Raw genomic sequence first — 15,401 nt, forward strand, 5'->3', positions numbered from 1 at the left:
ACCCTGTGAGAGTCTGAGGGAAAGCCTGCTCCACAGTCAGAGTTACCCAACGCTCCTGTTCCCCCGGCCCACAGCAACCAGCAGTTCTCAGCTTTGGTTCTTAGAGGAGTCACCTGGGAACTTGTTAAATTCAGGTTTCTGGGCTCATCTCCACCCCCCCCCCCACCAGATGCTGATATAAGTTGTGGTTTGGGGACCACACTTACAGAAGCACTAAAACAATCGGGAATGTGGTAGGCAGTAGGGAAGGAGGAAGAGAAAGGCAGACATTAACTTGGTTAACTGGGAGAAAGCCATTAGCCTTTTAATTACAGACACACCAAAAGACAAAAGGAGCCATAACAGGAATCGCCCAAATACAGTAAAATTCCAAAGCACCGAAAACAAAACTCTCAGCAGAGGAGCCTCCGTCAGTCTCCCCATCCTGATGTATGAGTGGTTGGGGACACTCTAGGGACAAACAGTCTCTCAGATCAAGTGAGGGTCTCCCTCAGCTGCAGTCCCCCACGGCCCCTCCGCACTGAGGTGAGGACACACACAACCTCATTGAGGGCAGACAGCCTGGAGGCTGCCCACACACTGCCATCCCCGCCCTGGCTCCCGTCCCAGAGGGCCTGGCACTTGGTCAGTTCCCCGGGAAATGTCTGCTAACCTGCAGTTAGTTGGGAGGAAAAGTGACTATGCTGTTTGTATCAAAAAGCCTTTACGTCCCTTTCCCAGACCATGAGGAGGAGGGAATCAATGGAAGTGGCAATAATGCCAAACCCAGGGTTTGCACTCAGAGGAAACTCCAACAAGAAGGAAACTGAGCGTCAGTGTGGGTTCCCAGTAAGAGGAAATGACGAAACTGACATTTGGGCCTGAGAGAGAAAAGACTTCGCCCTGATGTCCCCCACCCTTGCCCCATCAGACCTCATCCACCCAGAGTCCCAGCACCCCACACCCACGCCCGACCCCCAGCCCCCACCCCACCCCTGCTATGCAAACCGCACAGATCTTGCGCTGGAGCAGGGCCCAGCTGCCGAGGGGGCGCACAAGGTGCTGCTGCCGATGGCCACGCCGCCCAGGCCACGAGGGACCATGGAACTGAGGTCCCTGCAGACCACACCGCCCTGGGAATGGCTCACACCTGTAAGTGGGGACACCGGGTCAGAATTCTCTCCATCCCAGACATGGTGTGACCCAGAATTTTGGGGAACCGGTAATTAGCTCTCTTCACACTCCAAGGGACTGACAACATGAACCTTTTACACCCACTGCCATTTGCTTCTCGAAGGAGCGTGGTCAGAGAATGGGCACCTGACTCTGCTTGAACCAGACTAATGTTGAGATGTGTTTATTCAATCTTTGAGCAAGCACCGATGATCACAGCAGAGGAATTATCTAGAAATACGGTTGCTGGGAAGATGAGGGCAACAGACAGACGCCCAGCCTAGGCTCTGTGTGCACATGGGACCATTAGACATAAAGATCTGAGAGTTGCCTGCAGAGGCCCCAAATGATTAGAATAGACACATTGTGTCTCTTCTTATGAAAACATTGCACCACTTAAGGAGTATTCTGTGTGAAATTGAAAGACTTAGGCTGTTTTTGCAGAACCAGTTGTGGGGGGACGGGCAGAATTTGCCTCATTCATCAGCCTAGACTCCGTGGATGTTCCAGATGGATCCATGTGGGGTCAAACATTTTGGACCAACAGTTTGTCCAGATCCCAGAGGCCTCAGCTACCACCACCCTCCCCCGAGCCCCACAGACAGAGGTTCAGTTGCTATTTAGATGCAACCTAGTATTAAGACTATCAACGCCCAAAAGAACCATGTCCACACACACCCCCAACTTACAGATGTTGACTGAGCCCACGCCTTCACACAGCCTGCAGGGAGAGGAGAGAGTGAGCATTAGAACTGAGCTCTCCTGCCCTTGCAATAGGCCTATTCTCCTTCCTGAAGCAGGGGAGAGGGGGTGAGGGGCTAGGGTCAGGCTGTACACTCTCTGCAGACAGCATCAGGGTTGGCTCTGCTCCCTGGGATCCCCAAAGGACAGGCATATTGAAAGGTCAACGGCCACAGTATGCAAAGCAGAATCCACTAAGCTTTTCAAAATGTGTTGGAGACAGTACATTATTCATTATATGACTGAGTTATCAATACACTAGTGATTATTATCGCAATGAAAGTTTCACTATGCAAAGGCCGAGTGCTTCACAGAATGCTGGTGGATGGGTTGGGTTAAGGCCACAAAGGAGGGGATGGGTCTGCTGGCTTCACCCAGAGTCCTGAGGAAATGAGTGTAAAAGTTTGCCTGCCTCGGTCAGGCATGGTGCAAGTCCAGCAACATGGCCAGCTGCCTTGGGTGCCCCTCACGTCAGATTTCGGACACTAACCATGTTCATGGGGAGCATGGGTGCAGTCCTGCCTGGCTACCCTGGATAGATATATTCTTATTCTGATAATAACCAGCTGTTACTTTTGCTTACTATGTTCCATTGATTTATTTAACCCTTGTAAGAGCCTTAAGTGGTGGGTCTTATGATTACCTGTTTTATAGATGAGGACACTGAGGCAGGGGGGTTCACAGATAGCGCCGGGCTTTGAACCCAGACCTGGCTCACAGTTTGTGACCTGAACCTTGTACACTCTACTCCCCAGGGTAGCTTGCTGCCCACTGATGGGGCCCAGCCAGGAGGCAAGGATGACGTGGTGACCTCAAGGCTAGGAGCGCAGGCACCGTCCCAGGTGTAAAGCCACATTGTTGCCTCCCAGGCAGACTTCACCTGCCTCCAGTTCATGGCTGGAACTGTCAGCACAGCCTGAAGTGTCCTGTCCGTTTTCTATCTCGTCTTCTGAGGTGCCTCCGACAGCCTCCCTGGGACACTATCCACCACTCACCCCCCACCCCCACACCTGGAGGCTGGACCTGTGCCCGCCTCTGTCGTCCCCTGTGCTGCTCATTTCCGTTCACTGGTCCTGAGCACCAGAGTATCTAGGTTTATAGGATTCATGTCTGCACCTCCCAAATCAAATGGCCTTTAACGAGTCTTCTGAATGCTTGCAGCCTTTACAACCTACTGAGATGTGACTGCAGAAACGTCCTTTCGGGCAGCAGGGTAGAGTCGTTGCCTTGGAGTGGGCTTTCAGTACAGGTACAGCTGAGGGGAGGGCAGTGTAGGAGGGAAAAGATCACTGGGGTGCTAACCAGGAGAATGGTATCATTTCAGCTCGGCCTCTAACTAGCTGTGGTCTTGGACCAGGCCCTTCCCCTCTCTAGGCCTCAGTTTCTATATCTGAAAAATGGGGAAATGGCTGGACCCCATGATCTCTAGAGTATTTCCCAGTTTGAACGCCATCCGTCTGGGTGGGGCTGGGAAGTGACCTTGAGTCCCATCCTCACCGGCTCTCCTCGCCCTCCAGCAGCTTTCGGTAGGTGGCGATCTCCATATCCAGGCCCAGCTTGGAGTTCATCACCTCCTGGTACTCCTTGAGCAGGCAGGCCATGTCCTGCTTGGCTTTCTGCAGGGCGGCCTCCAGCTCAGCCAGCTTGCAGCGGGCATCACTGACGGCCGTCTCACCCTGCTGCTCTGCCTGGACCACAGCGACCTCCAGCTTGCAGCGCTGGGGAAAGGAGGTGAGGGAAGGAGTTTGAGAGGGTGCAGGCTGTGGGAGCCCTGGTGGGTCTCCCACACCTCGGGCATCCTATTTCGCCTCCATTCAAAAAGGTCAACTTTTAAACTAACTAAGCAAGGAAATAATGGCCATTTGGAGCTTTCTTCCTTTATTTTTATGCCGCTTTGTTGTAAAATTCAAGTCCGTGGGAAGCCATTAGAGGGAGGAAATGTTAGCACTGGAATAGGCCTGACAATAATTAGTGATATTATCTTATATTTGTTTGCTGTCATTAGTCTACAGGGCACTTTCAGAACAGGCCCTATTATTCCCATTATGCAGATGAAGAGACTGAGACTCTGAGAGGTTGTGACTTCCCCTAAGCTACCTAATTAATTATTGTCAGCCTCAGGTTTTCAGAGGCCACTGTAGGGGGTCTCATTCTTTGAGGTCAGCAAACTAGTAGTTCAGTTTTTAAAATGGGTTAAGGACTTGAATAGACATTTCTCCAAAGAAGACAGCAATGTTCATCAGGTGTATGAAAACACACACAATGTCACTGGTCATCATAGAAATGCAAATCAAAACTACAATGAGGATCACCTCACACCTGTCAGGATCTCATGTCCTGTTCTTACAACAATAAAATTAACATTTTTTAAGAGCACACCAGCATGCAGGTAAAGATGACTCCTAATCTACTCTAATTTCACTTCTGGAAACTAAACCATTCTCGTATTTCATTACCTCAGCTGTTAACAGCAATGAGTTACCCGTGACACACCCCGCACAGTGGCCGAGAACAGCGAGCGGAGGGGGGGACGGGAAGGAGCTGGGGCGTGCAGGAGCACAGCCTGTGGCAGAGGTGGAGTCACAAGCTCGTGCATAGAGAATACGCTCCATGATACATGTTCTCGTTACAGTATATGCAGAAAATTTTAATGAAAACTCTACGTCTTGTACATACAAAAAATAAATTTCAGGTGGGTTAAAGACCTAGACATGACAGTTAGAACTATACAACTAGTACAGGAGGAAATGTAAGAGGACACATCTATGACTGCAAACCTTCGTAAGTATAACACATTCACAGTAAGAAGTGATGCATGTGGTTGTGTCCAGGTGAAAGGTTTCTGTTCAATAAAAGACACCAGAGTGAAGCAGACAGACACGTGACAGGTTGAGAGAATTGTAGCACGTGCAACTGACTAAGGATTACGATCTAGATAGGACAGACAGAAGAATAATGCAAAGCAGTGAGAAGAAGACAGGAATCACAACAGGAAAGCGAGCAGATGACATGAACAGGCAATTCTTAGAAGAAGTGCAAATGAGTAGTAAGTGTGTGAGGAGACATTCGATATCACCAGTTAACCAGAGAAGTGAAAACTTAAATACCAGTTAGATTCTGGTTCACGCCTCTCAGATGCACAAGCATTTGAAAGTCTGATGGCAGCGCGTGCTGAAACTGGGGCCCATGAGTGACGGTGGGAGCACGCACTGGCCTGGCACCCCACGAGTACTTATGGGAAGTAAATAAGTGAATGTCTTACACCCCAACAATTCCCCTTCTTGCTTTGCCCTTTCAAACATCTCTCATGTAGGTGTAAATGGGGATGTGAACAAAAGTGTTCGTGATACAACTGGTTGAAGTAGCAAAAACTTGGAGGAAAACTAAATGTCATCAACAGGGGAATGGAGAAGAAACTATGGTTTATGAGTATTACAGAATTCTACAAAGGAGAAATAACAAAACAGATTATTTATAGCAGCATGCATGGATTTCAAAGACATAATGTCAACTGGCAAAGGGAAGAATCAAAATAAGGTTTATGGTATAATATCATCATGTGAAGTTAAAATGCTAAAATGTTTAAGTATACAGTGTTTACATGTGAATATATGTGTGGGAGAGGAACCGTGAGGACATGTGTTAAGTTGACGGGCCAATCTTCTGCCCAGAATGTCCTGTGGACTGTTGGTCCTTTAGGTGCAGGTGGTTAAAATACCAGCCTCTCCAAGGGCAGCAGGGCCCTTCAAGGTAGGAGAAGAGCAGAAAGCAGATGGGAAGCAACAGGTGTGCCGAGTGCCTCTCCGTGTCCCCCTACCTGCTGCTTGGCATTCTCCACCTCTGCTGTCAGCCTCTGGATCACGCGGTTCAGGTCGTTGAGCTCATCCTTGGTCCTCTGGAGGTTCTCACCCTGCTGGGTCACTGTGGCCTTCATCTCCTCGCACTGAGGGTTGGGAGGCAAACATGAGGAAACTACCAATGATCGCCACGTGAATGGAGGGTGTCTCGGGAGACCATTGACCGTTGCTCCCCAGCCCAGATTAACCAGCCTGCTGCTCTGAGACAGCCCCACCTCCTTCCCCTGCTCTGAACCTGGACCTCAGCGGCAGCCCCTCAGGGTGCCTGGGTGCCTTTCTCAGGGAAGGCTGGGTTCTTGGCTGTCTTCCCTGCCCAGCAGGGCAGCCCAGTCCTCCAGTTTACCTTGGTTTGGTACCAGGACTCGGCCTCAGCCCGGCTGCGGCTGGCCACGTCATCATACTGAGCCTTGATCTCAGCCACAACCGAGTCCATGTTGAGCTCTCGACTGTTGTCCATCTTGACCACCACCGAGGTGTCAGAGATCTGTGACTGAAGGACCTGGATTTCCTGCAGGAGACAACAGCCAGGGCCCTTAGCTCCAAATTCCCTTCTGATTCCTGTCTCTCCGGGTCCTTCAAAAGCACGGTCCCAACTCTGAAACTTTAGGAATTAAATTAGAAAACTACTGGCCTGTTAAGGAAATTTTAAGTGTAGCTTTAAGAGGAAAAGGCTGGAATGTGGGCCGTGCCTCCAGGCAACGAGTAAGACGGAATTCCATTAATGCTGGGATACACAGAGGCAGGTTTCCATGGTCACGAACAACCTGGACTCCTGTGCCTGAAGCCTAAACTCTCCAGATCAGCTATAGCGTCTGTATTAGTGCAGCCAACCAGGCAGTGGCCAGATTTGGAGCCCTGGGTTTTCATACTATAACTATTATCATATCTATATGCCTCTATTATCAAATCTCTACTTCATGTTGTGCTGTGTAGACAGGCAGTGAATTACAGCCTTTGAAGTCATTAAAGGAAAGACAGCATCCACTGTCATTCTGAAAGGAGGCCTAAACAAGAGAAGAATCTCCTTCAGTCACAAAAGGAAAGGGTGTTGAGATCCTAGACGAGTAGGGAATGAGCCACTTTCCCTAGAACCAAGGAAAACCCTCCTCTGCCTCCGCTCTCCATGGCTCTTCCAGAGGCAGGGAGACTCACCTCCTCATAGAGGGCCCGCAGGAAGTGCATCTCCACCCTCAGCACCTCCACGTTGGCCTCCAGGTCAGCCTTGCGCAGATAGGCACTGTCTATGTCCTGGTGGAGGAGACAGGAGAGCGTGGGGTGTGGGTCACTCGGTGTCCCTGGACACTGCACTCTCCAGTGGCACTCTGACGCCACCTCCTGGCCCGGCCTCGTGCCCCTGCCTATCCAACCTATAATTATAAGCCATCTTCAGGGCCCCGCCAGTAGGGACAAGGCCTTTGATATCTGCCACTGCCATTACCTTCCATCGCAAACATCAGTGAGACCATGTCGGATAGAAAGTGAAGAGAAGTCTGGCCCCTACAGACTTTTCACAGTTCCTCCAGATATGGGGATTTTGAGGAAGCTGCTAGCCTAAGATCAAAACCCGAAACTTCAGGCTGCTGCCACTAAGCCGAACTGGCCCACAGAACACGACCCTGTGGTGGCCACAGAACCCCAGTGCACCTCCCCAGTAGGTCGTCCTTGGCACCCAGGCCAGGCAACACCCACCACCCAAGTAGCTGACTCTGCTGCCCAAGACCAAGGTCACACCTCTACGGGCAGATGTTGTGTTGTTTTTCTTACCGGTCCTCTCTCCTTTCTGTGATTACTCACAAATAAGACAGCTGGTAAGCACATTATTTGTCAAACTACACAAGTATACACATCAACTCAACAATTTGAAACAAAAGATAAATTATTAGCAGTTTTTTTCTTTTGGTTTTTTCATCATCTGCAACTGCCACTGCTCAGCTCACAAAATCACTGGGAAGCTGGGAACCAGCTGGGAGGTGACGTCGACAGGAGAGTGAAATGGATTTGAAGTGGCCATTTCAGTGAGTCAGAGAGTTTATGAAAAGTCAGGCAGCAGTATGATGAGGTTTCCTTTCTAAGGAGCCTCATCAACACGGCCTCGGTCCTCTCACAGGGGCCACGATGGCTTCCGAAGCCGGACCAACCTCCATTTGCCAGGGAACGTGAGTGCCCTGCCACCCCAACTGGACTAACATGACCTCGATCATGTCTCGAGCATCCACCATTCAAGCAATAGCTGCTGGACACACAGGAAGAGTCACTCACCTTCTTCAGCACCACAAACTCATTCTCAGCCGTGGCCCTTAGGACCACCTCCTCTTCATACCTGAGGAGAGAGAGTACAGGGCTGAGGGCTGTGCACTGGCTAGTGAACCTAGGTTTTCAAGACTCCCTGGTTCTGCTTTTGACTCTGTGTGCCTTGGGAGAAGAGGCTTAGCCTCTCTTGACTTCTATTTCCCAGCCACAAAGAACCCACCAAAGGACTCTGAACATGGTGTCCAAGTCCCTGGTTTCTGGTCCAAATTTGGAAGTGAAGTCCCTGCAAAAGCTCAGGCAAGTCATTTACTCTCTCTGCATCTTGGGTTAAATTGTCTGGTATGCAGTAAGGCGCTCAGTAAGTCTGTGGGATGAATGAGACAGGTGCTCTAAGGAGACCCGCATCCCTAAAATTGTGCACGACATAAAGCCCATGAAGTCCATGACGTTCTTCCCCACCCCCCACCCCCACCAATATCCGAGGACTTGAAACGCTGGAAGCCACCCCCTCTGCCCAGGCTGCTGGGGGACACTTCCACCGACCTCCTCCACCAGCCTGGGTATTCTTTTGCTCTTGTCCATGAGGCCTTATTCCCACCAATCTCACCCCTGTTTACAAGGGAGACCAAAGTTCCCAGAGCACAGTTTACACAACTTTGTAATTACAAGATAATTGGGGGCTGCTATAAACTCTGAGCTCTGTGATTAGCCGCCCTCCCACCCCCAGAGTGGGAGACGGCCTTTGACACCTGCAAACAGAATTGTGTCTGTATTTGCATTCCCCACCCCCAGGGGAAGTGAAGACCCATTGTTGCGTCTATCTGGATGGTAAAACCTGACCTTCCAAGGCCAGGAATCCAATTACTTCCAGTTAGAATTACCAGAAGTGATTATGTCAAAATCTCTCTGTCTGCATCTACCAGATAGAGTGGGACAAGTTAAGTGATCCTGTGGGTAACACTAGATAATGGCTAAACTAAACAAGGCAGGTTAAAATAAAAGATTTACATGGACTTTTGAGTTACAGAGCCTTGCAGAACAAAGCCTGATGATTTATGCACAGTGTAAACAAAAGAAGTATCCAACTTTATCAGATATCTTGAATGGCATCAGCCTGATTGTTTCTGGATTTCTCTTCCGGGATCTTTCCCTTCCACCCATCCTGGCGCTGACTGCCTCTCACATCCAGCTTTCCTGCCCCGCTGATCTCAGTCCTCCTGTTTCATTTGTTCTCTCTCTATCTCTGCGTCAGTCTGCACCCCGGATGCACGTCCCACCCCTCCCAGGCTAGGACTGTTACAGAACACAACAAAGGGGGCCTGGGACGATATACTATTATTGAAAGAAGGCCCCGGGTCCGTTATGTCCGCCGCCCTAGGAAAGACATCTCTCAATGCCAGAGATTTGTGAAAAGGAAAGGAAATGTTTATTTAATGCTATACAAACTTAAAGTAGTGACCTATTGTCTTCACCAAAATCCCAAAGTCCCTTAAAACACCCACAAACAGACACAGTCCTTCCTTCCTTCCCCCTTTGCCCAGTCCAGAGTACCGTATCTCAAGAAAGGAAATAGAAGTCCATGGCTTAGGCAGTCCTCTGGTTCTTCCCAGTTAGTACTCCCTCTCGACTGGGAGACCTCCCTGGGTTCCCGGCACCCTCGGCTGAGTCGCCGGGATCTCTGCTAAAACCAGGTGGTGGTTCCCCCTTCTAAAGCTGTGGGGGTCCCCACTCTGCCAGGACGCGTGGTTCTGTCCTCAGGGCTGCCGCGTGGTTCTCCCCTCAGGGCTGCGCTGGGTTCTCCTTCCTAAGGCAGCATGGTTCTCTTCTCTAAAGCAGCATGGTTCTCTTCCTTAATGGCTGCCAAATTTGGGTTTTAAATCCCCGTGGCAATCTTCCTCTGCAGCCCCATTTCCGACTCCTCCCACACTCGGCTTCACATGCCGGAACTCGTATCCTTCCAGCTATACTGGGCTGCCATCATGAGTCTGGGCAGGTGTGGCCCCAAGTTCTGGAGCCAATCCTCTCTGAGCTCCCACGCAGGCGCTGTAACTCAGGGGACCCGCCCCCCCCCCCCCCAGTTACATCTAGGTGGGGAAGTTACTTCTGCGTGGGGAAGTTACTTCCATTCCCCTGGCTTAGAGCTGATCACTGCTACTTAACCTATCTATGCAACCAGCCAAAGGCTATAGATATGTTAAATGGCCAACCCAGAGGTTAGCTGCAAGGCTGTTGCTATGCAAAACAGCCCTCAATGGCCCTGCTCCATTTGTCCCTTCCCCCAACCCACACCCTGGGTTGGGGGGGCGGGAGGATGGAGACATCCCAAAATCTCCTGGACACCTTAAGTTCTGGACCCCATTTCAAATGCCTATTTGGGGTCCCCCCTCTTGGCTGCACCCTGTAACAAGACCCCTTCTCTCCTGACTGTGTTGCCGAGTCCCGAGGATGAGCTAGTTGCAAGAGCTTGGAGCCCGGACGAGATGGAGCAGACTGATGAAGAGAACCATCTGACTGGTTGCCTGTAATGACCCTGACATTCAAACATGTCTGCCTCCAGGAAAGTTGTATGGACCCAGACAAGATCTACCCCACTTCTATAACCACCCTGGCTCTGTCATGCTTACCTCTTCTTGTAGCCCTCCAGCACCTCCTGCACGTGGTTGAGCTCTGAGGCCAGCCTCCCGCTGTCAGCCTCCACGCACTCAGCCTCCTGCCTCAGTGTCTCAATGTAGCCGCTGAACAGAGGCCCCAGGTTGCTCTCGCAGCACTTGCGATTCTGGTAGAACTGCCACTTGGTCTCCAGCAGCTTGTTCTGCTGCTCCAGGAAGCGCACCTGCCGCCCAGGGACAGGGAAGGAAACTCAGTGGGGAGTCAGGGGAGGAGCCTGGCCCCCACAGAGCTCTCTCTGCCCTTGGGGGTGGACCCTGGCTTGCAGCAGCTTGTGGCCTCCCCCAAAGACCAATCATCTACAAAGTCTGAAAGTACAGCTCACAATTGTTCCTCAAGTAACTTCCCCTCATCCCATCCCCATCTCCCAGAAACAGCACCCAATTCACGTGTGATTTGTTTATTCTGCACAGAATGAAATAACATCTGATCCTGAAAAAATACCGCAGACTGCATGTAGTAAGTCAAAAACAGCCCTCAAAGATGGCCACGTCCTAATCCCTGGAACCTATGTGGCAGTACAGAAGAGAGGGACCTTACGGATGGAATTAAGGTTATGCACCTGAAAATCAGGAGATCATCCTGAATTACCCTGGTGGGCCCTACAGTGGTCACCTTTCAACACGGAAGAGGAAGGTAGAAGAACGAGAGAGATGTCCAGAAGAAGGAAGCAGAGGAGAGGTTTTGAACACGAGAAGCCAGAAACTCTCGATCACTATCACCAGCTCTGAAGACGAAGAGGGGGCCGTGAATCAGTGATGGCAGGCAGGCAGGCAGCCTCTGGAACTGAGGACACCCCCCACCCCATTAACCAGCCAGGGACCTCAGGGAACAGGGACCTCAACCCTGTGATCACACGAAACTCAGTTCTGCCAAGAACCTGAACGTCCCTGGAGACAGGCCTCCCCAGGGTCTCCAGAAAGAACTGTAGCCCTGCTGGCAGCTCGGTTTCAGCCTCATGAGATAAATGTATGTTGTTTTAAGCTGCTAAGTTTGTGGGAGTTTTTACGTCAGTGATTTAAAAATGCAGCCACCATGACCTTCCTTCATTCTGCCTCTGGGGGCCCCCAAGGGAGACTCTGGGACCAGCAGTTAGGAGGTCCCCCACCACCTAACTCGCCCCCAACCGAGCCACTGTGCCTCATTCTCTCTGAGCCTCACTGCAACCGGGGCAGCAGGAACACATGGTCCATTTACACGGGCAGCTCCCAGGCCCCATCTGGCCCACAGGCATGTTTTATTTGGCTGCACTGTTTTATAAAAATCTGATTAATTACCAACATTTAATAATTCAGTGACTTCAGGCAAGACTCTAGAGTTCCCCGACCTTGACAAACCGGACGTTCAGGCAATGCTGGGCCCGTGGCTGGAGGTGAGTGGCAGCAGCCGCCCCTGTCGGCGGGCACGCCTCTCAGCTTGGCTTCACCCACCAGGCACCATGCAGGTGCTGGTCCTAAACTATGATCTCCTTTCAAGCCCTAAACTTCTAGGAGCACAAGCCTAGTATAAAGAAAGCAACTCAATGAATGGCCTATGCTTGTGGAAAAAGCAACCAAAACCCTGATTACCCAAAAGGCATCTGCCTGGGGGTCACCAGGTGGTGGTGAGGGCGGCTCTCTGGCCTGCCTGCTCTGCAGGCTTAAACCCACCATATCGATGCACCTTTCGTGTCTGGTGCTCATCCTAAAGGAAGAATGTTGGGAAGAGGTGAGTGGCTGGCAGCAATCCTGGGGAGGGATTGACTCTTCCCAACAGAGAGAGCAGTATACCTGGGTGATGCCCAAAAGGCCACATGCAAAGATTCCTTTCAAGCCTGCATGCTCAGGGTCCTCACCATGTTTTTGAGCAAATTAGGAAAAGGTACTCCCTCCCAGGAGATGTAGCCCTCTGCCAGGGCACACAGCCTGGTGAGCAGAGCAAGCGCTGGATTTCAACCTTCCCCTCATCTGTCTTGGTGAGACTCTTCATGCAATGAGTAGCCCTTATGATCCTAGGGTCAGCTTCTGTGTACCAATGGAAAGGAAGAGAGGTTTGGACAGCCAGCAGCATGCTAAGAACTGATGCACAGCACCTTCGCTTGCAGATCTACTTATTTCTGGTGGTGGCCTCTATCTGGAGCAAAGCTCCTACCCACGTTGCCCAGTGTGCACCTTCTGAGTGTAGCTGTGCACACCATGGAGTACTGAAAGATGAGCCTTTCTTCACTTGGACTCCAGAGGCTATCCTCCCCCAAACTTCAGATTACAGGCTCTCGGGGGTATCACTGAATCAAAGGAAACCAGAGCTGTATATCCAGCAACAGGAGGGCTCTGAAACCGCAACATTGGAAAAGTGCGATTCCACAACCCCTCCAGGGACCTCCCTTAAGTTTCTCAACTCATTATCTTTCATCTGTGTTAGTGTTTGCGGGAGGGGAACCTGGGGCAGAAGTCCTGGGAATTCACAGCCTTCCTACGATGTCCCCGCCAGGAATGAGCAGGAAAGGAGCTTCCGGCCCTTCTTAGTCCTGGCTCCCCTCCGCATGCTGGGGATGGCAGCATCTCCTTCAGGAGCAGGGTCAGACACCAGCCTTAGCAGAGATGCCCACCCCGCCCACCCCCTTACTGTGTGATGGCTGAGACCCAGAGGGTGGGGCCCCAGATGCACATTCAGATCTTGCTGGGCAAAGTCAGAAGCAGCAGTAAACCATCTGCTCTGGCACGTGGTTTCACATCCATTGTTGCAATTTTGACTTTCATGGCAGCATTTGACAACCAAGACCCTGATTCAGCCACATTCCTGAGGCCACATGCTCATCCACAGCAGGGCTGGGACCCCTAGAATTCGAGCCCAGACAGTCATTGGGTTCCAAGTCCCTTGTTGCTTCTTAAGCCACAAGCCCCAGGGGACAACCCACAAACCCACCTTGTCAATGAAGGCAGCAAACTTGTTGTTGAGACACTTGATCTGCTCCTTCTCCTCATGCTTCACGCACTGCGCGTTGGGGTCAATCTCCAGGTTGAGGGGTGTGAGCAAGCTCTCGTTGACTGTTACAGTGGTGATGCAGGGCGGGCTGGCCCCACAAAGGCCACCTGCTCTGTAGCCAAAGCTTCCCCCACTGCGGAGGGGGCGCACACAACTCACTGCTATCCGTGGGGACCCCACGACACACAGGCTCCGACTGCCAAAGCCCCCAAGACGCCTGTAGCCCGGCCCCCCAGGACTGCCCCCTCGGTAGGCCATGGCACTGGCACAGCTGTGAGCCCCAGGCTTGGGCATGACAGCAGAGCGGGAGCTAAAATTCCTGCCCCCGTAGCCAGAGCTGATACGGTAGGAACGGCTCGCCATGGCTCTGCTCTGCAGGCAATGCCAGGGAAAGTGGAGGGGACTGAAGGACACCAGGTCTCATGCCAGAGACCTGTGAGTGCTCCTGCCTTTTATAGGGCAGACGACGACAGGCCTCCCTACAACATGAAAGGCAGGAGAAAGTTATTAATGCCGTTTATGAGTGTGAGAATCACCCCCAGGGGAAAATTGAGAAGGAAAGCTGAAACTTGCCACCTTTAATGGTATATCAAGGAGATCCTGAATTCCAATAAACCTGTCCCCTGCATGTTCAACCCTACAAGCCTAGACATAACTATCCAGCCCTAATTCTTCTCCAGCTCTATGAGCAGACCTCAGGTCACTATCCCACATAGGCAAGCAGAGGCCTGGGCCAGCACATTCCTGAGACTGGAGGGGTCCCATGTCATACCAAGGTCCCCAGCCATATTTCCAGGCAAATCGCATGCTTCCCATCTAAGGTTTCATGGTTGCCTGGCTCATCCTCCCAGGGCAAGCGCACATGGAGTGAGCCTCTTCAAGCCTTCCCTGTTATTGCTCTGAACTACACTCCACCTTATAGTAGAGTCATTGCAGTTGGTACTGCCCCCGGGATTCAGAAATTGTGTCTTCTCTACTTTTATATCCCTCATGGCAACCAGCAGATCTTAAGTCCTCAGGAAGTATTGCCTGAATGGAATAGACTACACCCAGGAGGGAGCAGACACTACGCGGAGAGTTTCTTCATCTAGCCTACAAATATTAGCTGGCCCTCCACCATGTGCCCAGCATAGGAGCTAGTTTGGAGGAGGTGCCTTTATTCACAAGCAAGTGCTGAGGTCCCACCAGAACAAGGCATTAATTTAGATGCTGAGGGAAATCAAGCTGGATGCACAGGGTTTGCCCTTAAGGAAGCTGCATCTTGTGGGGAGAGCAGACAGGGGCAGGAAAGACCCATGGCAAGAGAGGAAAAAGATGACTGATCAGGCAGAGGGAGTGATCTTGGTTTCTGAGGAGCCACCCACTCACGGCAGGGGAGGGTCACAAAGAGGGGAGACCTAAGGCAGGTCCTAGAGGTTGGTGAGATTTGATAGAGAGAAGCAAGGCAAGGATGCCAGCCTGACCCTCTTGTCTTCAGAGGGTCAGTTACCCAATTCTCAAGATCCCTTGCAAAGCCAAGGCCCTCCCACCTTCATCCTACAGGATGCTTCCTTGTCACACCCAGGAAGAGCAGGATGGAAATGCAACCCAATGTGGAGAGCACCTGCCTCCTTGAAAGAGCACACTGGCAGCCCCAACTATAACCATGCCAATGCCCCCAGCCCCCCAGGCCCTTGAGTAAAGCTCTCATTGCAGAGGATCTCTGAGCACCAAGACAAGAACAGGAAAATTTCCCAGAATGCCCCCTCTGCAAGGGGCAAATGAAACAAG

At 51.4% G+C, this 15,401-nt stretch overlaps 2 protein-coding genes across 2 annotated transcripts in view; both read right to left on the reverse strand.

The window, feature by feature from the left end:
• Positions 1–955: 955 nt before the first annotated feature.
• The window catches only part of LOC114513398 (keratin, type II cuticular Hb6), a 44,362-nt gene continuing 29,916 nt past the window's right edge, over positions 956–15,401 (reverse strand). Inside the window, exons 8-9 of the mRNA XM_036018976.1 lie at positions 1,842–1,873; positions 956–1,129 (exon numbers count right to left, since the gene is read on the reverse strand). Of these exons, the coding sequence (XP_035874869.1) occupies positions 978–1,129; positions 1,842–1,873 (184 nt within the window). The 3' untranslated portion in view covers positions 956–977. The remainder of the gene's footprint in view (positions 1,130–1,841; positions 1,874–15,401) is intronic.
• Positions 3,387–14,039, reverse strand: LOC114513026 (keratin, type II cuticular Hb5-like). Its single transcript, XM_028532131.2, has 7 exons — positions 13,572–14,039; positions 10,625–10,833; positions 8,010–8,070; positions 6,903–6,998; positions 6,094–6,258; positions 5,711–5,836; positions 3,387–3,611 (listed from the first exon to the last, which is right to left on the reverse strand). Exons 1-7 carry the CDS (start codon positions 13,992–13,994, stop codon positions 3,387–3,389), a joined length of 1,305 nt encoding a protein of 434 aa, XP_028387932.2. The 5' UTR covers positions 13,995–14,039.

Source organism: Phyllostomus discolor, chromosome 2 (assembly GCF_004126475.2).
Source record: "Phyllostomus discolor isolate MPI-MPIP mPhyDis1 chromosome 2, mPhyDis1.pri.v3, whole genome shotgun sequence".
In the NCBI taxonomy this organism is placed as follows: domain Eukaryota; kingdom Metazoa; phylum Chordata; class Mammalia; order Chiroptera; family Phyllostomidae; genus Phyllostomus; species Phyllostomus discolor.

Bases quoted from the DNA above. Each gene is read 5' to 3' on its own strand.
- LOC114513026 (XM_028532131.2), bottom strand. From the start codon at position 13,994: ATGGCGAGCCGTTCCTACCGTATCAGCTCTGGCTACGGGGGCAGGAAT. The intron at 6,259-6,902 runs GTGAGTCTCCCT...TGTCTCCTGCAG, and splicing joins TGCGGGCCCTCTATGAGGAG to GAAATCCAGGTCCTTCAGTC. The intron at 5,837-6,093 runs GTAAACTGGAGG...CCCAACCCTCAG, and splicing joins AGTCCTGGTACCAAACCAAG to TGCGAGGAGATGAAGGCCAC.